Source organism: Neofelis nebulosa, chromosome 8, assembly GCF_028018385.1.
Source record: "Neofelis nebulosa isolate mNeoNeb1 chromosome 8, mNeoNeb1.pri, whole genome shotgun sequence".
Lineage (NCBI taxonomy): Eukaryota > Metazoa > Chordata > Mammalia > Carnivora > Felidae > Neofelis > Neofelis nebulosa.
This window is the reverse complement of record NC_080789.1, coordinates 9,891,826-9,911,319: the sequence shown is the minus strand read 5'-3', so window position 1 is coordinate 9,911,319 and position 19,494 is coordinate 9,891,826. Positions and strand designations below refer to the sequence as shown.

The window sequence follows — 19,494 nt, the reverse complement described above, 5'->3', positions numbered from 1 at the left end:
GTCGGATGCTCAACCAACTGAGCCACCCGGGAGCCCCAAGAAGGACTTTTATTTTGAGTGAAAAGGCAAATAAGCCATTGGTGGGTTTTGAGCAGAGGAGTGTTACGATCAATTTTTTTTTTTTTTTTTTTTTTAATCCTCTGGCCAGATCCTCTGCCTTCTGTGTGGAGAAAACAGACTGAAGGGGGCCAGGCTGGGACAAGACAGGTGGCAGGAGAGAAGGTGAAGTGGTCAGATTCTGGACTGAATTGAAGGTGACACCCACCAGTGTTTGGTGTTTTTCCTCGTCGAGGTGCTATATTCTTTCAAGTCCCTACCTTCCTTTTGTTAAGGTTTTATTTTTAAATAATCTCTACACCCAACAGGGGGCTTGCACTCATAGCCCCGAGCTGAAGAGTTGCACACGGCACCGACTGAGCGAGCCAGGCACCCCCTCAAGTTCTTACCTTTCTGGTCAGATCCATCCTTCAGGTTCTGGTTAAAATTCTTCCTCCTTCAAAGCCTTTATTAACCAAATCTGCTACTTGGGGGACACCCAAAGAAACAGTACTGTCTACGTGACGGTATCCCTTGTGATCTACATACAGCAACTTCTGGGACTTTCTGGGCCGCATGTCCGGTTAGGGGGAGCTGTTACTGAGGAGCTTCGCGAGAGCTCTGGGGGCCTGAGGGAGCAAGTGCAGGATTAGGGGCAATCAGAGGAAGTTGTACAGTTTGAGGCCTCGCAGGGGGCCCCCACCTGCACTATCGCACAGATAGGGGCTGATGGGAGGGGCTTCCAGCTTTTCTAGGATTCCCAAAGGGATCTGTGCCCGTCCATGGACCCACATAAAGAGCCGTTACCGATTTCAAATTCTGATGGGCCGGAAACAGGAGAGATGGAAAGCGTGGACTTGGGGGATGGGGTAGGAGAGGACCTGGAGGCTGGGGTTCTAGAACACCCCATCTCCTTCTCCATCCGGGTGGCGGAGTCACTTTGTGCCTGCATGGGGCATCCACACTCACTCGTTAGCACCTGCACTTGTGCGTTACTCTTCGACGGTGACCCCTGCGTCCTCACCCTGTCTTCTTTGCTGATTCTGAGCAGTTCTCCTTGAAGCCTTCAGTGAAGCCACCCTTCTCCGATCCTTCTTCTTCCTCTCCAGCAGCTCCTTGAGCCTCTTGAGGTGGAGGAAGAAGGTCCCCCCCCCCTTTTATCCCCCTGATGGTTCTGCTTTTCTGCTTGTCTTTACATTTTCTTCTATTGTGGCAAAATAACAAAATTTACCACCGTAACCGTTTTTAATTCTACAGCTCAGCAGTACTGAATACGTCCATCGTGTGCCATCATCACCGCTGTCCCATCTCCGGACACTTCAGCCTGTAAACTGAAACTCTATACCCATCAAACAGTGACTCTCCGTTTTGTAACTGAACCCAAGTTCGTGTGCCCGATGTGCAGCAAGGCTGATCGTTGAGACAGATCTCTAGTGGGCAAGGAGGCAAGAGGTTCTTCTCGAGGCAGCCACATGAGGAGATGGGAAAATGAGCCTCAAGTCGGCCTCCCTGAAGCAGGATGGCCAGGAATTTTTTAAAGGCAAGTAGCAAAGGGTGTGGGTAAGGGGAAGGAGAGAGGAGCTTTGTGACTCAAAATCAGATAAAGGAAGTTAGGAGGTAGGGGAAGGTTAATTTCATTTTGTTGGGCTCCAAGGGGAGGTCAGTGTCCTGACTGGTTCTAGCTGGCTTCTTGACGAAAACCTGAGTTCCTGCAAAACGACTAAATTAACCATTCGGTTATCATGGCATGACTATTATCGTACAGGAACATGGTGGCAGACAGCATTCTGAGCACCCCCAAGCAGGTTTGGGGAGAAGTTGCAGCTGCCTTGGCTGCCCTGTTAACTCTTTGGTTATGGGTTTCTGTTTCCTCTCCCCCAGCCCCCGGCAACCACCTGTCGACTGTCCGTGATTTCACTGTACCTTTAAATGTCTGATCCCACAGGATCCTGGCCTTTGTCTTCCCTTCTCACTCTGCCTTTTCTAGACCATCTCATCTGTTCCCAGGGATCTGAACAGTCTGCACTGCATGATTCCCTTTTTTCTTATCCCTTTGCAGAGATAAAATTACTCCCAAGGTTTTTTTTTTATTATTCTTAAACATAGGTGTTTTTTAAAAAAATGTTTAACGTTTATTGTAGGAGAGATAGAGTGAGTGAGTACATGGGCAGAGAGAGAGAGGGGGAGAGAGAGAGAGATCACGCAGGCTCCACACTGTCAGCACAGAGCCCAACGTGGGGCTCAAACTCAAGAACCGTGAGATCATGATCTGAGCCGAAATCAAGAGTTGGAAGCTTAACTGACTGAGCCACCCAGGTGCCCCACATAGATTTTTTTTTTTAAATCATGTATTGTTCTTGTGAATATAAACAAAATTAGTTGGTTAAAGTTTTCCTAAAACTTCTTCACATTAGCATTACGACTTTCCAGTTGGAGGCATTAATGCCTGTACCTTCCACGTAAGATTGCCTTCTCTAGGGGTGCCTGGTTGGCTCAGTTGGTAGAGCATGCAACTCTTGATCTCAGGGTCATGAGTTCAAGCCCTAGGTCGGGTGTGGAGACTACTTAAAAAGAAAAAAAAAGATTGCCTTTGAGAGCGTTGGTCTTCCAGCATTTCCTAAAGAGCCCACAAGAGAATCAAAAGCCATTGGTACTGGGCTCTCAAGCTGCCCTTGCATTTACATAGTGCTAGCCAACTTTAAGTAATTTTAACATGCAAAAAAGCATAATTCATAAGTATCAATAATACAAAATGAAAATACCCATGCGAACACCACCCTGATCAAGAAATGGAATTTTACCAGCACCCCAGAAGCCACTCCCCTGCCCCTTACCAAATATTCCCCACTCTGAGCTAATCAAAGGGAATCACTAATCCTCACCATAGATTGGTTTTGCCTGTTTTTGAACTTTATGTAATGGAGTAATACAGTAAGCAGCCTTTTGAGACATAAAAGCTTTTTGTAGTCAGTGTTGCCCTTGCTCAAAGATGAAAAGGACCAAGGCCTGTTAGGGGAGGAAGTGCAAACCTACCTGCCCCTCATTATGTAAGCACGGGACAAAGGACAACATCGTGCATCGGACAGAGATTTGGACCGTCCAGTCCTGAGATTCTCTGATTCCGGGGTCAGCTGGCTAAAGTGTGTATCAAATTACTACCCTTGTATTTAAGGTGCAGCACATTATAAAAAGAAGTATTTAATCCATCATAAAGGCAAAAAATTAAAATACGGGTAACGCTTAATGCTGGGGACATTGTGGGGAAAAGGACACTTCCATTTACAATTAGGTAAGTATATGATCTAATTTTGAGGACGGTCAGCTAATACCTACCAAAATGCTAAATGTTCATACTTTTTGGCCTGCAAACTTCCTCCTAGAAATCTATCCTCAAGAAAGACTTCCAGCAACTCTGTACTGAGCCTCAACTTCCCCGTTTCTTAAAACAGGGATGATGACAGTACATGGCTCAGTGGGTTGTTGTGCCAAGCAGATGAGTACACACACACACACACACGCTGCCTGGTACTCAAGTATTTAAGTGGTAACTCTTGCCTTTGTCTCAGTACATTGGTACTGTTCGCTTGACGTTTTCACAACAGATCGATAAAACCTTCAAGTATCGAACTCCTACCAAAGAACACACCCCTCAGGGAAACGAAGCTGGATTTTTTGTTTGTCTCAGTGTGACCCCCTGGGAGCTTACTGAAGTGCAGGTTTCTGGGCCCACTCTAAATGAAAAGAATTACCGCGGAAGCACCGCGACCCTATCCTTGAACAAGCTTCCCAGGTATTTCTTAGGAAGTCGCCGCCGCCTCGTTGGCCGAAAGCCGGTGGAGTCCGCCAGCCAGACGGTGTCGCTCTTCCCCAGCACTTCAGCCTCCGGCTCCCGGAAGAGCAGCTCTGTCCGCCGGGGGGGGGGGGTGGTGCTGCACTCGCCTCCTCTCTTCCGCTTCCGGTGTCCCCCTGCAGCCATGGCCGCCGCCGCTGCCGCTGGCGGCCCTGGGGCGCCCCTGTCCCCGGACGAATTGCTTCCGAAAGGCGATGCCGAGAAGACTGAGGAGGAGCTGGAGGAGGAAGACGACGAGGAGGTACTGGGGCCCTGCGGTGTGAGGCGGAGTGCAAGGTTACGGGCCGGGAGCGGCCCGCACGGGGGTGTGAGCTCCGCGTGCTGCGGGATCCGGGCGAAAGCGCGTCGCGGAGCCCGGAGAGGTCGGAGGGGAGGTGTCTTCTCCGGGAGGCGGGGTTAGGGCCCCCAGTGGGCCGGAGCGGGCTGCCCTAGCTCCAGGGGGTGGTTGCCATTGCTTCGATCGAGATCCGCGCCGCCTCCACCACAGCTAGATGAGACCCTGTCGGAGAGGCTGTGGGGTCTGACGGAGATGTTCCCAGAGAGGGTCCGGTCCGCGGCTGGAGCCACTTTTGATCTCTCCGTCTTTGTGGCTCAAAAAATGTACAGGTAAGGTCCGAGGGCAAAGACGTTGGGGTGTGCCTGGGGTGACCGAAGTGCTGTGAATGAACATGGGCTTTGGAAGTAGCAGAGCGGGGCTGGAGGCCAACCTGCCACCTAGATCACTGAGTGAGTGACCTTGGACTGGTCTCTTAACCTTTCTTGATCTCCACGAACTCTTCCCTAAAGTGGCGATTCCTGTGGGGCAGGGTCGTTGTGAGGATCGTTTCACGTTACGCGAGGTAATTAATGTGTCGTAGAAGTAGCTTCGTAAGAACTCAGGAGGATGTTAGAACGGCTCTCGCTAGGTCAACAGCCGGCAGAACTGCACGTCCTGTTTCTGGTCCGAGTGTGGTGCACGTGTTGGGGAAAGAACGTGCCTTTCAAAAACATTGGCGTGGGAGAGGTTTGGTTACTGGGCCGTTCTTGGTGAAGAAGAACACATCTGTGTTTGTGTCTTGCTGTCACGCTCACACCCCGTCTGCAGGTTTTCCAGGGCAGCCTTGTGGATTGGGACCACTTCCTTCATGATCCTGGTCCTTCCTGTTGTCTTCGAAACGGAGAAGTTGCAAATGGAGCAGCAGCAGCAACTGCAGCAGCGGCAGGTGAGCCCAGAGCCTTTGCCTGCGCTGCGGTGCAAGGTGTTGATTTTCCCCAAACCTGGGTAGACCCGTGGGTAGAGACTGGGATCCAGCCCACGCTCTGTTAGGTGCCCACGTGATCGGCAGTGTTTGCAGACCTCCTCTGCCCCGTCACAGGGAAAATGCGATCCTGAGGCTCGTCCCCTGCCTTACACCTCTCCTTTTCTTTTCCAGATACTTCTAGGGCCCAACACAGGGCTCTCAGGAGGAATGCCAGGGGCTCTACCTTCACTTCCTGGAAAGCTCTAGATTGTTACTGCTCTATGACTTGTCTTGGTGGGACGAGTTTGAAAATTCAATAGTGTTGAACTGCTGATGATTTGGATTCTTTTCTCTTTTCCTTTTTTTTTTTTTTTTAAACTTTGGCACATTGATTTATCTAAACCTGGAGAGAATTCTCCCCAGTGTGTCATGGAGACTCCCAACTTGCAGCTGTGCCCTCCACGCTGTCCCATTTCTTCTGTCCTCACTCTGATACCAGAGTGCAGCAATGCAGACGGTTACTCCAGCTCTGGCCATCCCCCCCCCCCCCCCCCTTCACTAAATCACTAAATCACTCGTGACCGGAAGATCTCAACTATCTGATTGTGGCAAAGGAACCGATGCCACTGGGAAGGACGTACCCCTGACCATTTTTGTTTTTAAGCATGGAGATGTTGGGAAGGGACATGCACACAGTATGAAATACATAGTGCCGTTACAGCTGCAGTGTAAAGCAGCCACTGTGAATTTCTGGGGTGGAAAGGAGGGAGGGCTGGGCAGCAGCTTCGACCACGGGATGGGGACTGTGGAGGGCAGAGAAGAGCTCATTTTCTCTGCCGGTTTTGGCTATTAGAGACCTGTGTGTGTGTGTGTCCAAAAAAGAAAAAAGTGCTCACTTTTTGTATTTAAATATTAAAAATGATTCCGACAGAAAGTGTCATCCATGTACTTGTGATACACACCTTGAGGTCACGTCCTTCGACTGCCCCTTGCATTTCCTCTCCGAAGCTAACACCACTGTGTGACACTGTTTGACCCCTGAGGCCCAAAAGTGGAAAACATGATTCAGTTTGGGCTAGGAACCTCTTTTTGTTGTTGTTGTTACAGATTTTATTTTTTAAGTAATCTCTACAGCCAACCAGGGGGAGCTTGAACTTAACCCCGAGATGAAGAGTCACATGGTCTTCTGACTCAGCCAGCCAGGTACCCCAGAAACCTCATAATAGTAATCTTTGCCCTGAATTCAGGCAATCATGTTCAGATCCACCAACAAAGGATTGGGTCCATGTATTTGTACGGTCTACAGTGATACACAGTTATAAAGGATTTGTAGGGAATGACCTACTACTAACTTCTGGTCTAGGAAGGGAATGGTGGCAAATAGAACTTTTTTGGTCCATTTAAAAATAATTGCTGAGATGAGCTGATTATGAATTCCAACTATAGCCCTGCCTTTGAACCTTGCAGTTTTTGCATTCAATGTAAATTTTTATTAGCAATGTGCTATTAACAATACTGAGCCTTTTATGTGTATTCTGTTTATCAGAATGATGCTACAGAATTTAGGGTGTAGTGGTAGTTCTGTTTTACAGAGGAGGAAACAGTCACAGAGAGGTTGGATAATCTGTGCCAGACCGCCCAGGAAATGATGGATCTGAATTCAAGTCTAACAGGCCCCCTCTGCTATGTGATCTTGATCTTGTTAACCAGAGAAAAACGCTAGTCATTTGTCAGGGCTGGTAACGAAAACTTGTACTTATTAGGATTCCTCAGATTGTTAAGCCTAGTTTTTGTAAATTGAAAAGTGCCTCAGGATTTTGAACCAAATTTAGTGCATATTTTGTCTGGATTTTTGAGGGGAGAGGTTGGACCAAAGCACAAAACAGCTCTAAAAGATGGCTTAGAATGGTAGTGAGTTTCTTCTGAAGCATCACCACACTAATGTTTACTTTTTTCCTTTACAGAATTACAAATTCAGGCAGACATATAACATGTACGGAGTTTTCCATTTTTAATATTTGGTTAAACAAAATACATCTTTTGTAAACAAACCCAGCACAAGGCCAACAAAAAAAAGGAATAAAAGCAAGAAAAACAAAAAGCCTAGGGTTGCCCCTTATTGGGCATCAGGGTCAGGCCTGCCCCTTTCCTTAAAGGACATGGGGCTTTTTGCCCTTGGGCATCAGCATGGGTCCCTGTTCCTAAGCACCAGAATTGGATATGAACAGAGAAACCAGCCCTGAAATGTGTCAGCGTCTTTGCATATCCCATTGGCTCATGGACTCCAAGTGCACGGACACTCCTTTGAAGTGCCATTTGCACAGGCCCAAGCAGATTGGTGGAGAGGAGTTCCCTCCTCCCCCTCCCAGGAAATGGCTTACTATCACTGGCAGTGCCCGTGGACCCAAGGTCCTGCTCGTGACAATCAGGTTGGCTGTAACTTCTGGCTGGTGGTGGTTGGAATGTCATTGTGCAGGGGTAAGGAGCTCCCTGTGGTGCCAAGCAGGTCTGGTGTGGAAAATGGTGCAGAAGAGACTGCAGCCAGTTGCCGAGAGGGTGTAATGCAGTAGCCGCTTGGTGGCCTCTGTTACTCAGCATAAAAAACGGCCTTGTTGGATTGAAGATACATGTGCAGAAAAAGTGCTGGTGTAAACATGCACTCCAGTCACAGTGGGGAGAAAGCCTCAGCTTCGTCCTGTCAAGCCTGCTCAGTCTTGACGCGCAAGCCCTAGGCTGGCTTTGCCGCTGGAGAGGCGTGTGGCCAGCGGGGCAGCTCTCAGACCTGCCAAGACCGTGGATGTGTAAGCGGCAGACAGGCCATCCCCGCCCGCCCCGCCCCCCGCCTCGAGGCAACTACGACCACTTTGGTGACACGCCATGTGGTACACTTCCCCTCCTTCTCTTCTGTTTTCCAAAGTTACAGGAGAAAAGTGGCCTACAGCTGTTTCAAGAGGTAGGGGGTAGATCAACTTTCAGTTGACCTGTAAAGGAAACCAAAGACATGACAAACCCGGGTCCTCTAACGTGATGCACATAAACACCCAACTGGAGGGCTCTGACTCTTGTCACTATAGGGACTCAGCCTGGGACTTCTACCAGTTCTAACGGCTCTTAATCTCTGAGAAGCTTGTCTTCACGATACTTGCCTCACCCAGCTGTGTCTCAAACTAGTGGAATTTGCTATCAAAAGCAGACTTGTTTCCTGACTCTGCCAGAGTGTGTCAACTGGGAAAACTGCCCTTTTGCCTGCCTTGTGCCCAGAGCCCCCTAAATCAATGTAGTGAAGCGGCAGGGACGACGCTGGAGCGAGGCGGACAGGCCCCCCGGGCCTGCCCCAGTCTGGCTTCCGCCACGTCCTCTTAGGTATCTAGCTCACCCTGTCACACTAGAATATTGCGGGCCTCAACCACCCGGCGTGGAACGCTAGAGAACTTTTCATTATAAGACTCCAAGGATGGCCGTTGACCACCCTTAAAAACGGGGGTAATGGGTGGCATTAAGGGTTGGAGACGGCATGCTGTACCACTGCTGGCATTTTGGAGATGGTTTCCTGAGAGGCCCTTCTGCTCTGGGTCCGTCAAGCCAGTCGTGTGGGCTTCGCGTGTACTATGTCTTCAGACCCACTGGTTGCCAGGAAAGGGGAAGTGGAGGCAGCATCTCCAGGTGAGTCACAGCAGCAGTGAACTCCAGCAGAGCCTCTGTCAAGTTCTCGTGGGAATGGGGAAAATAAGCTGGGACCCACCTTCCTTTCTCCTCTCTGAAATAAAACAAGGGTCTTCCAGAGCTGGCCCTAAGCACACAGAGCTCCTACCTTCCTTTCCCAGGAACGAGTAACGCTGGTTGCTTCTCGTAACAGTCCACACGTCTGTCCTATTGCACTGTCAAATCTGAGGGCAAGACCCAGTGAGATGTTTGGGGAAGTGGCAGGGGCAGACCCGCTGTATAGGCCACAGCACGTTACAGATGATTTCGGGGCTGAGGTGAGGGAAGGATGGGTAGAACTGCGTTACACGTCAGCCCTCCAACTCTGATGGGCCTCCACCTCTTCTGGTACCACCAGCAGGAGTTCACAGTTCTTTCCTCGCAAGTGATGTTTTAGAAATTTCCTGTGGGAACAACGGGTAGATGAAAGAGAAGATGAAGTGCTGGTAAAACTGCAAATTCCAGTCTCAGGGCCGTGTGTTCGCCAGTGACCTCCTCAGCTATACCCTCGGCAGTCCCCGAGCTTCTGCAACTGGCCACCCCTCGATCTGGCCACTTAATTTCCAAGCTGACTTTTCGCTCATTCTCATATAGAACTGCCAAACTATCGGGGCACCTGGGTGGCTCAGTCGGTTGAGCATCCGACTTTGGCTCTCGCAGCTGGTGAGTTCGAGCCCCGCATCAGGCTCTGTGCTGACAGCTCGGAGCCTGGAGCCTCTTCAGATTCTGTGTGTGTGTGTGTGTATGTGTGTGTGTGTGTGTGTGTGTGTGTGTGTGTGTGTGTGTCTCTCTCTCTCTCTGTCTCTCTCTGCCCCTCACCCACTTGCATTCTGTCTCTCTCTCAAAAATATTTAAAAATAAAATAAATAAAATAAAAGTTTCTTCTTCGGTCTCTGGGAAATTTAGCCCTCTCTGGCCTGAATGTCTGTCTTCCTCCCTCTGAACTGGCAGCTTTACCATCAGTTGTCTGAGTACAGAGAATGCTACAATGCCAGTCGTACCAGACCAGAGGGTCAGCATGCCGGGGGCTGGGGCTTCTCTACCAAAGGGACTTCCCGTCCTCATGGGCCATCAAAGATTGAGGTGTTTCAAGCCCGAGACCCTGTGATTCTAAGCAAGGCGGGGAGAGGATCCCAGGAGCTAGGAATCTCATCTCCTTCGTCGAGTAAAAAGAAAAAAAAAGAAAGACGGGCTCAACTTCCCCAACACACCAACGGAAGGAGTCCAGCACGTTCCCAGCAGGTACCTGAGCTCGCTCTCGCCTCCAATCCACTCGGGCATCTTCAGTTTGGAGTCGAGGTTGTAGTAGGCACCTCCCACCTCTCGAACACAGATCCAGTGCTGCCTTTTGAGAGGCAACTTCAGTGGACCCCAGCACAGGCTGGAGGGCAGGTTCATGATGAAGCCCATGACGTTAGTGAGAGCAATGGCACTGACATCCCTGCGGAGGAAGAGCGGCGTCAGGCTCCGAGGCTGTCCACGCCCCAAGGTCCCCCCGGGAGCACCTCCCCACGCGTGCCCGAGCGACAGTCCTCATCGGGTCAAGCCTGGTTCGGGTTACCTGCGCTTGTCCCACCAGACAGCTTCGTAGCCTTTGGTCTGAAGTGCTGCCATAATGACGTTCACATCGTAGTTCCCGTTTCCTAACATGCTCTTCTTGTGGGGCGTCACCATGGTGTTCGGAGACAGCCTGCACGCGTGCAAGGAGCCAGGCTGAGACTCGTGGGCCCGGCCGCCCGACCTCCTGCCCCACACGCCCCGGACACCTTCCAGCGTTCAGCGCAGCGCGCCCCCGCAAGGCCTGTTCCCCCCACTCAGGTACAAGGTAACTCAATATTTTACTGATGTATTTTACAGTCGGGGCTCCTACTGCACTAGGGATTGCCTTTCTTCTTATGCAAAACATTAATTCAGTGGTGCCAGGGCCTAGCTGTCTGTCATCCAGAAAGTCACTGGACACAGACTGTACTCTTATGATGGAGTCTCATTTGTGAAGCCCCTGGCCTATCCCTGTCTGCGGCCTTCTTCACTGCAGACCTTCCTGCTTTAATACAGCCATTTTTTTTTTTAAACATTAGAAAACAGTAATTGTTATTTTCATTTGCGTGGATAGTATTTTTTGCTACTCTTGTTTTTTTTACAGTTTAAATGCTTTCTATTTAAGGCTTGCACACTTGGTAATCATTAATCCTTAAATACTCCAAGGGCTACAGGAGCCCAGGCATGAAACAAAAACGTATGCACCGGGGCCACGTGTAAAGCACTAAGAACTAATAAGGCCTATATTAAACTGGCATGTCTGAGCCACCTAAAGCATTTCAACGTGTTTTTTTTGTTTTTTTTTATTTTTATTTATTTATTTTTTTGGGGACAGAGAGAGACAGAGTATGAACGGGGGAGGGGCAGAGAGAGAGGGAGACACAGAATCGGAAACAGGCTCCAGGCTCCGAGCCATCAGCCCAGAGCCTGACGCGGGGCTCGAACTCACGGACCGCGAGATCGTGACCTGGCTGAAGTCGGACGCTTAACCGACTGCGCCACCCAGGCGCCCCTAAAGCATTTCAAATATACGTGTCTGGTTGTGTAAGTACTTGAATAAAAAAAAAATTTTTAAGCTTATTTATTTTGAGAGAGAGTGCATAAGCAAGGGAGGGGGAGAGAGAGAGAGGGAGAGAGAGAATTCCAAGCAGGCTCTGCACGGTCAGTGGAGAGCCCAGCACAGGGCTGTATCTCCTAAACTGTGAGATCATGACCTGAGCTGAGATCAAGAGCTGGAAGCTTAACCGACTGAGCCACCCAGGCGCCCCTGGAATAAAAAAGTTTTTAAAAACTGAAACACAAAGAATCAACTGAAAACAATGTCTGTGCCAAACAAAACTCAATTACGGTCCATGCGCCCACCCCGCTCTGGGCCATTTTTGGCTGGGCCTCATTAGCTACTCCTTTGTCTCCAGCAAGGTCAGCTCCGAAGGCACTTCCAGTCCTATTATTTGGTTTTCACAGGCTTGTCAGGCCGGGACTTGAGGAAAGGCCTTCTTGAAGGAAGGGCTGGATTCCTTTTGCCTGGCTGTGAAGGGAAGTGTGAGCTTCTTGGGAACGAACGTGGAGGGCAGTATCCAGGAAGCCGCTAAGGGCCAGCTCCAGAGGAGAGCCAGGGCTCAAGGGCAACTCTGAACACTCAAGAACTCTTACAAAGTTTGTTTGTTTTTTTTAAACTTCTCTGTACATGGTGACCACACTGATATTTTTCAAACATAAAACATTCCTCCCACTGCTTAAACCTTCCAATGGTTCCCAAAGCACTTAAATACAAGCTAAATGATTTGCTTTCTAGGCAAGGCCCTCAAGACACTGCTGACCTCATCCCTATCGCTGGGCACAAAGACCTTCTCTCTGCTACTTAAACACACAAAACACCTTCTCACCCGAGGGCCGTTGCACGTGTTCCCTGTTTCTACCACACTCACTGTTCTGCTGTCTGGAATGCTCTTTCCCTAGGTCTGCACTTGGTTTGCTCCTTATTATTTGGGTCTCAAGTGTTAGTGCCTTAGAGGCCTTCTCTGACCACCCCAACCTTCAGTTTCTTCCAGGCACCAGCTCTTACCCCACCTGCTTTAATCACAGCCCCTGTCGCCACAGACGCGTCTGGTTTTCCACACTAGAATGACAGGTGTCTCCATCCCGTTAGGGCTACCCCACCAGGACCCAAGGGGTGCCTGGCACATAACAGGTGCTCACGGAATGTTTATTGAAACATTCACCATGTTTATTTTGTTGCTCTCTTTCTTGGGAAACTTTCATAGCAGACCCTTCCAAAGAGCTTGTGTGCTTGTTCTCCAGAGCGAGCAAAGAAGAGGGCTGGAGGACACTAACCTTCACTCTGCAACCAGATTGCATCTTACCATCATAATAACTACTACTTATTGAAAAATTTCGTGCCATGCCGTCCAATGCTAGATCCTTTCATATGTATCTCACTTAATTTTCACCAGAAACCCATGAGGCTGTAAGTTATTCCCATTTTATAGGTTAAAAAACTGAAGTTTGGTGATTTAAAATGACTGGCCTGTAATCGCTTATCTTATAAGTGACAGCACTAGGATTCGTTCGTGCTTGGGTTTGTCTGACTCCAGTGCTGTGCTTCCCGTCTTGTGTCGAGGAGCCAAGAATCAGAGTGGGTGGTGGTAGCCGGCTGATAAGAGGAAGAGCTGGCACACCCTGGGGTCTGGGGCTAAAATGCAGCTTAAGAGGACAAAGGCCCTCAGTAGGCTCTCGTATTAAAATAAAAAAGCATATGGAAGCAAGCCTAGCTCCAGGTATATCAAGCTCCTACCCTTTCACCGATTTTCCAGTAGCTTCTCCCTACTTTCAGTGAAGTCTCTTGCCAGGAGATGCGTGAAGGCTCCAACAAGGAAATTTCCAGGCCTTCTACCTTGTTCACCATTTTACTCCCTACCAAAACTTACAGCCACGCTTTCCCGAGGGTGCTCCCAGAGGATCACAGAAGGTGTTCAATACAATAACGGCTGAATGAATCAGGTAAAAAGGTTTCCTGCAGGAATTCCTAGAGCCCCGAATACGCTAATATTTACCTTGAGTCTTGAGGAGACAGGGTACGTTGCGGTTCCCAAACGTATCTGACCACACATTTTTTTGAGGTGCACCGTACTGGAGTTTCCTAGGGTCTCCTTGTCCCATACATTCTATCTCCGATTCCAACCTTCTCCTGTCTATTCCCATTGTCTCTAGCTGAACTGGAGCCTCCTTGCTCCATATCTGGGCTTTTGAAACAGGTTCCTAAATTGATCTCACTTCCAAACTCTCCTTCCACCAAGTCCCTTATATGTTCCTGCCACACTCACCAAGGTACGATGTTCTTACTTTCATGTAAGAACTGCCCGCTGGCTAACTCCAACCCTCCCGGCCCTAAGGGGCCTGCTGTTCCTTTGGGCTTTTTAGTGCACTTCAAACACCACGACCACACGGCCTCTATTCTCTCATCGTATTTCCTGTTCCAAGCCAAATCCTAAAGCTTCTTCAAGGTCAACCTCACATCCTACCTTTGCCACGGAATCTTTCCTGGCTCCTGTGTAGCAGAAAATACAGGGAGATGGGGAGGACTACACATTATCCTAGCAACCAGCACCGGGACTAGTCGTGAGATTTAATCTCCATGCCTCTTAGCGTTATCTGTAACAATGGGAACAATTCCCATTTTACAAGACCATTAGAGAATTCCGTTGTCTTATACATGTCCAACCAAACAGCAAACTCCTGAAGCAAAGGGGATGGCTCTGCTACTCTGCAGCCCTCACAGCTAAGCAGTGGCAACTGAGTAAACATATGTGTCGCCCAGATGATCAATACAGGAAATGCCGAGAATGGCTTCCACCTCATTCCCAGGGTGGTCATTTGAATACGCGGGGTCCGTCCAGTGTGCCCATTATATCAGTACTTGTTTTTACTTTAACGATAGTCAAATGCCCACTGTGTCAGCTACTCTTATGAGGTTTCCCTCTTAATCCTTCCAATAGTCCTGAGATAGAGGTTAATCTCACAGAGTGAATAAGGATGCTTATGGTGATTTGCACGATCACATATACGGCTGGTGAGTGGTACAGCTAAGATCCAACCCCTTCCCCTAAGACTACGCTCAGCAGTGTCCTGGACAGTTCAACACACTGGACCCACTGAACTCCCTGGCATCCTGTTCTGTGATTGTTTTCTGGAGACTCCTTGGCAAACTCTTGCTCGGGACGGCTTTAGTGACTTGGACAGAAGTTCTGGACTATAAAGCAAGCCTCTCACTTCTGTCGTCACAGCCACAGGTTGGAGCCATGAGATCTGAAGTGATCTGTAAGTGAGAAGACAGGCTCTTGCCAGGTCTCACTAATGCCTAGGCCCTCAGCTGAGTTCCTGGTCCTCCCTGGAGGTTACCACTGTGTCTGGCTATGGTGGGGAGTTCAGATTTTAACAACGACAACAAGATGTGGAAACATTCATGAAGAGTCCTTTCTCTCCTAATTATGACTTTCCGTTTCATCAGGTCTGAAGAAATGTGCCATTAGAAAACAGGGCTCAGAAGAACTTCATGGTGTGTCTTTAAATCATTAAATACATAAAGCCCAGATCACAAGGCCGGGCACATAGATGTACTCTGCAGGTTCTGGCGATGATGATGTGTTTGCCTGGCCCTTACACAAGATAATTTCAATCTCTGCAGGCTAACATTCAATGCCATTTCTGAATTTACCACCACCACACCTTTAAATGTGGCGCCTTCCACCTGCTCAGGGACATTTTACTGGGGAGGCTGCATTTCTTTATGGTAGAAAACGCTGGCTGTTCACCAATACCTAAAATCTCTTTGTCCCTTCCAGCTTGCATTAGATTTTTTGAGCGGTATCAGCCTGGTTTCTGTTTAGATTTTAACAGCTATTTCACCTGGGGAAGGGATGCATAGCTAGCTGCAAGAACATTTAATCACTGAAAAATTGAGGAGAGCCTCGTGAGGATGGTTCGAGGCCTGAGGATTTTCCGAGTAACAACTCTGCAAGGCTGCCGCCTATCATTTCACTTCCCAATGTTTCCTTTTTCAACGCAGAGGGACACATACGATGAAATGTTCAGGATCGGACATCCGCATCTGAATACATGCACCACGTCACCTGCCCAGTTTCTGAGCTTTTCTCCAATTTCACATGTTGAAAACTGATCCTTTTCAAACCAACGACCCCTTTTGCCATCACTGCGGCGGTTACCACGATCTTCAAATCCTGGACTCTGCCACCTTGACTCCTCTCTTCCCCATCCCCAGGTTCCTGCTGAGCCACTAGCTTTGGTTCTAAGTCCCTGCTCATTTCTATTCCAAACATGAGTCATCTCAAGTCCCATAACTGTATTGAAACTCTACCCTGCCTTTGTATTTCTTTTTTTATCTGGCTAAAAGCGAACTGCTCCGATGAACTTCCTCTCAACAAACAGCATTCATCAAAATTTTTCTCCCATTTCTCCCAGCCATCAGCCACATCTTCAAACAGGGACAGAACTTTGTATCCGGGAATTTGAAATTATCTGGCTAAACCTGCCAACATTACTACTGTTTCCGTTAAGACCCAAACAGATCCTCTTTTCCCCTCCGTTTAAACGGCTCTAAATCCCTCGGGTTTTAACTTCATTTGAGTCTGTTCTCAAGGCCTGGTCAGTGTATGGCTCTGGGATGTACTTAGCGGCTGAGTCCTGTTCAACTTGTTTTCTCTACAGTGCCCAGCAGCGCTGGGCTGGCTGCAGGCAGCTCGTAAATCCTTGTTTATACAATTCTATTGCCTCTCCCTCATCTCGTCTCCCCTCCCTCTGATCCCTTTCACACTTTGTTTCTATTTATCCACGCCAAATCTTTCCACCTCAAATACACAGAATTCCACCTCTGGAGTGGGAACAGAGTGTATTTTCTTCCGTACTGGTTTGCTATTACTTTGAGATGGATCCTTACATTGTGCGGACCGGAAACTGGGGAGGCTAGTACAAATTTGCAAAAGCTTTAATAGCCAGGAACAGAACTCCGGTTCCATGTGAGTGTTTAGCAAATATTTAGCATTCTTTCATTCAGGGAAAACACCACTGAAAAGAGTCCTGCAATTACCCGCAAACTGCTTATAATCATCATCCATATCTTTGGGCCCAGGCCCAACATACTAGCAGGGTGAATGGATGCAAATAATAGAACTACTCTGACACGCCTTTCCAGGACTCAGAAAGCAGCAGAGCAGATGGCCTGCTATGTCCATCCAGACACTGCAGAACTAATTCTCAAACCCTTTTGATAAAAACAATTTTAGAACATCAGAGTAGACAGAGAAAGAGCTGAATTTCTATCACCCTGTCAGGTAACATTTTGCAAAGTGGGTAAAAAAAAAAAAAAAAAAAAAAGGCCATCTAGAATGAAGTGGAAAGGGGAAGAGATCTAGAGTCCATTTCAAAGCACAGCTTTGCTACTTGGAAGCTATTTGAACAAATTACCTGACCTTTCTGCCTGTTTCTCTATCCATAAAATAGAGACAGTAAAATGACTGCTGGGGAGGGGTATACAGAGCAATGCACAAAAAGCACCAAGGTCAGCACATGGCCTCATGGGAAAACTGGGCACGGTGCATAGCTGAGCACCCTGCTTATAAAACCCACAACATTCCACCTCTGATGGCAGGTGACTGAGCGTGTACAGACCTTGTCCCCTTTCCAGACTGTAAACTCTCAGACCAGGGCTTGAGAGGCATTATAGCACAGTGGTCAACAGCACAGACACGAACCTGAATTCAAACTTGGCCCCATCTGTTGTTGTTACCTAAGGCAAATTACTGAACTCCTCTGAGCCCTGTTTGTACCCGTAAAATGGAAATAACACAAATTGCATGGGATTGCTGAGGACATCACACGAGATGACACAACAGAGGGTCCTAGCACTATGCCCAGCCTACAGTAAGTGCTCAATAAATGAGAGTGATTCTTATTTTTCCCATTTCTGTGTCCCTTACATCTGCTAACAGCATCTAGCTAATTAATATGTTGGTTTGAAGGCTTACCTAGCGGAGACACTGCCCCACCCACAGAAATGCAGAAACAGCAAAACGTGTAAAAATGGCAAGGAGAAGGAGTCCCCTACCTCTGGAAAATCTCTTGCAGCGTTTCGCGGGTGAAGGCGTTGCTGTCCTGGAAGACGTTATTGAGGGCATGCAGGGCACAAAGCTCCCTGCGCTGTTTCTCATGGTAGATTTGTGGGGGTGCTGCCTGGGGCAGCTCTACAGATTCAGATTTGGCCTTGTCTCCTTTCCATGGCACGCAACTCATGTTTTCGTTTTAGGCTCCAGAGAGGGCTGAAAACACCCCACCCTTCTTCCCTCCAGAGGAAGAATGTAAGTAAGCTTCTCAGTCTTTCCAGGATTCCTGAGGTCCACCTTATTTTCTGATGTCCATGATTTATGCTTGGTCACGGGGAGAAGAGGTTGGAATCAAAAGGAAAAGAAAATCCACCTCTTCTCTTTTCAATAGGAAGATCACTTTTGGATTTAGTGTTATTTCGCCACCGCTGTCAAAGTGCAGAATTTTTTCAAAAATCATAGGAAATCTAAGACCTTGCTTCCTTCCTCCCACCCTCCCCTCCAAACACCCCCGACGATTTTCTTGCTGTATTTTCCTCTCTGCAAATGCCAACCAGGCCTCAATGCAGGAGGACCGAACGGAATTGGTCACATCGCTCCTTTTCTTCCATTTCTTTCGAACCGCAACGCCACCGACTCAGGAGACAAGGCCTAGGTGGTGGGTAAAACGCAAAATTCGAGCAGCTAGCGAGGGCAGGCCAGCGTGGGATCGCGGGCGGTGCTGGGGCCTCGTAGGCGGCTCTCCATCCCCTCGGGTGCGGCGGGGCCCCGCAGGGCGCGGGCCGAGGCGGGGGCGGCTCCCTCGGAACCCGCGGACTCTCACCCTCTCGCCGCGGCCCTGCGGAGGAGACAACTCCGGTCAGCTCCGGCGGTCGGGCGGGAAGCCTCGGAGAACCAGGCTGGCGGGCTAAGCGGCGGGGCGGGTCCGGCCCCAGCCCGAGGGAAGGTCCTGCGCAGCGACCCGCAGGGCCGCGAGGGGTGGGGTCGGGCCCACCCCGCTTCGCCGCCCACACCCCAACCTCCCTGCCCGTCACGTGAGTGCAAGGCGACACGCCCTCCCGCCGCTGCCCCTACTCGCACCGCCCGTCGCCCCCTCACCGCTACTGGCCGCCACCTGACGCTGCGGGCCGCCACCTGGGCCGCGCTCGGGCGGGCGGGCAAGCGCGCGCACCTGAGCCCGACGTCAGCAGCCCTCGCCGGGCGCGTGCTCCGGAAACGCCCTCCTGCGCCGTCCCCGCTCCCGCCCGCCGCGGCGTCACCTATGACGTCAGCCAGTCGTCAGGCGGCGCCGGCTCCAAGGCCCCGGCTGCCACGGGTCGGCCGAGTGGGTGTGGGCAGCGTGGGGCGGCCTAGGGACAGTAGGGCCAGGGGGTGCGGCGGCTGCCGCCACTAGAGCTGGTGCGCGGCTCCTGGTTCCCGGGCTGGGTAGGGCGGGGCGGCCTGCCGGAGTCTCGCCTCGACGCCCGCCGCTCCCCACCCCTCCCCTGGCGTCGGCGACGTTCCGGGGCGGCGACCCGGCCTGCGGCTGCACTTTGCGGCTCTCCCCGCCCTTTCCCCCTCTCTGGGCCAGGCTTCTCGAGCGGAGTGCTTTCGAGAACCTGGACTAGCTCCTCCTGCGTTGACCGTTCTATGTTTGCCTAGCGCGCTGTTCACCAGGTGATTTCCAAGAACCTTACTGATGCGGCCGGGCGTAAATTGTCTTGGTTAGTGGGCCCGCCGCCCCCCACTTCCTTGGGAGCGCTGAGGGTAAGTGCCTCGCCCGGAGTCACGTTTCAAGTGAAACAGAGTCCGATTTCAGTGCCTTGGTGTCGAATTTCGGTGCAATACACTGAGACCACTGTCCTCTCACCCTCGCCCCTTCCCCCCCCCCCCCCCATCTTACGGGGGTTGACACAGAATCCTCCCTGGGTTTTCTCAAGGTGTTTTGTGTGTCAAGCAGGTAAACTCCCTGTCTTGCGTGAACTTTCCCCCCTTACCTAACTTCTAGGTCATGTGGAAGGCGTCATCCACCCTAGTTGCCCTTCTTCGGGAT

The 19,494-nt window shown here is 50.1% G+C and overlaps 2 protein-coding genes across 4 annotated transcripts; one reads left to right on the top strand and one right to left on the bottom strand.

Moving 5' to 3' along the window:
- The first annotated feature begins 3,969 nt into the window (after positions 1 to 3,969).
- TOMM22 (translocase of outer mitochondrial membrane 22) lies at positions 3,970 to 6,040 on the top strand. The gene is made up of 4 exons (XM_058741284.1): positions 3,970 to 4,127; positions 4,374 to 4,492; positions 4,971 to 5,088; positions 5,299 to 6,040. Exons 1-4 carry the CDS (start codon positions 4,011 to 4,013, stop codon positions 5,371 to 5,373), a joined length of 429 nt encoding a protein of 142 aa, XP_058597267.1. The 5' UTR covers positions 3,970 to 4,010; the 3' UTR covers positions 5,374 to 6,040.
- Positions 6,041 to 7,100: 1,060 nt separating this feature from the next.
- JOSD1 (Josephin domain containing 1) lies at positions 7,101 to 18,902 on the bottom strand. 3 transcript variants are annotated; one of them, XM_058741279.1, is made up of 5 exons: positions 18,561 to 18,902; positions 17,468 to 18,300; positions 10,370 to 10,498; positions 10,055 to 10,249; positions 7,101 to 9,212 (listed from the first exon to the last, which is right to left on the bottom strand). In XM_058741279.1, the coding sequence occupies exons 2-5, from the start codon at positions 17,650 to 17,652 to the stop codon at positions 9,113 to 9,115; spliced, it is 609 nt and encodes a 202-aa protein (XP_058597262.1). In that variant the 5' UTR covers positions 17,653 to 18,300; positions 18,561 to 18,902; the 3' UTR covers positions 7,101 to 9,112. The 3 variants fall into 3 exon arrangements, with proteins under 3 accessions (XP_058597262.1, XP_058597264.1, XP_058597263.1); XM_058741281.1 differs by having other exon boundaries at positions 18,634 to 18,902; XM_058741280.1 differs by lacking the exon at positions 18,561 to 18,902 and having other exon boundaries at positions 17,468 to 18,511.
- Positions 18,903 to 19,494: the final 592 nt, after the last annotated feature.

Bases quoted from the DNA above. Each gene is read 5' to 3' on its own strand.
- TOMM22 (XM_058741284.1), top strand. From the start codon at position 4,011: ATGGCCGCCGCCGCTGCCGCTGGCGGCCCTGGGGCGCCCCTGTCCCCG. The intron at 4,493-4,970 runs GTAAGGTCCGAG...CCCCGTCTGCAG, and splicing joins GTGGCTCAAAAAATGTACAG to GTTTTCCAGGGCAGCCTTGT. The intron at 5,089-5,298 runs GTGAGCCCAGAG...TTTCTTTTCCAG, and splicing joins AGCAACTGCAGCAGCGGCAG to ATACTTCTAGGGCCCAACAC.
- JOSD1 (XM_058741279.1), bottom strand. From the start codon at position 17,652: ATGAGTTGCGTGCCATGGAAAGGAGACAAGGCCAAATCTGAATCTGTA. The intron at 10,499-17,467 runs GTAGGGGACTCC...GCACGCGTGCAG, and splicing joins CTGCAAGAGATTTTCCAGAG to GCTGTCTCCGAACACCATGG. The intron at 10,250-10,369 runs GTAACCCGAACC...CTTCCTCCGCAG, and splicing joins GTCTGGTGGGACAAGCGCAG to GGATGTCAGTGCCATTGCTC.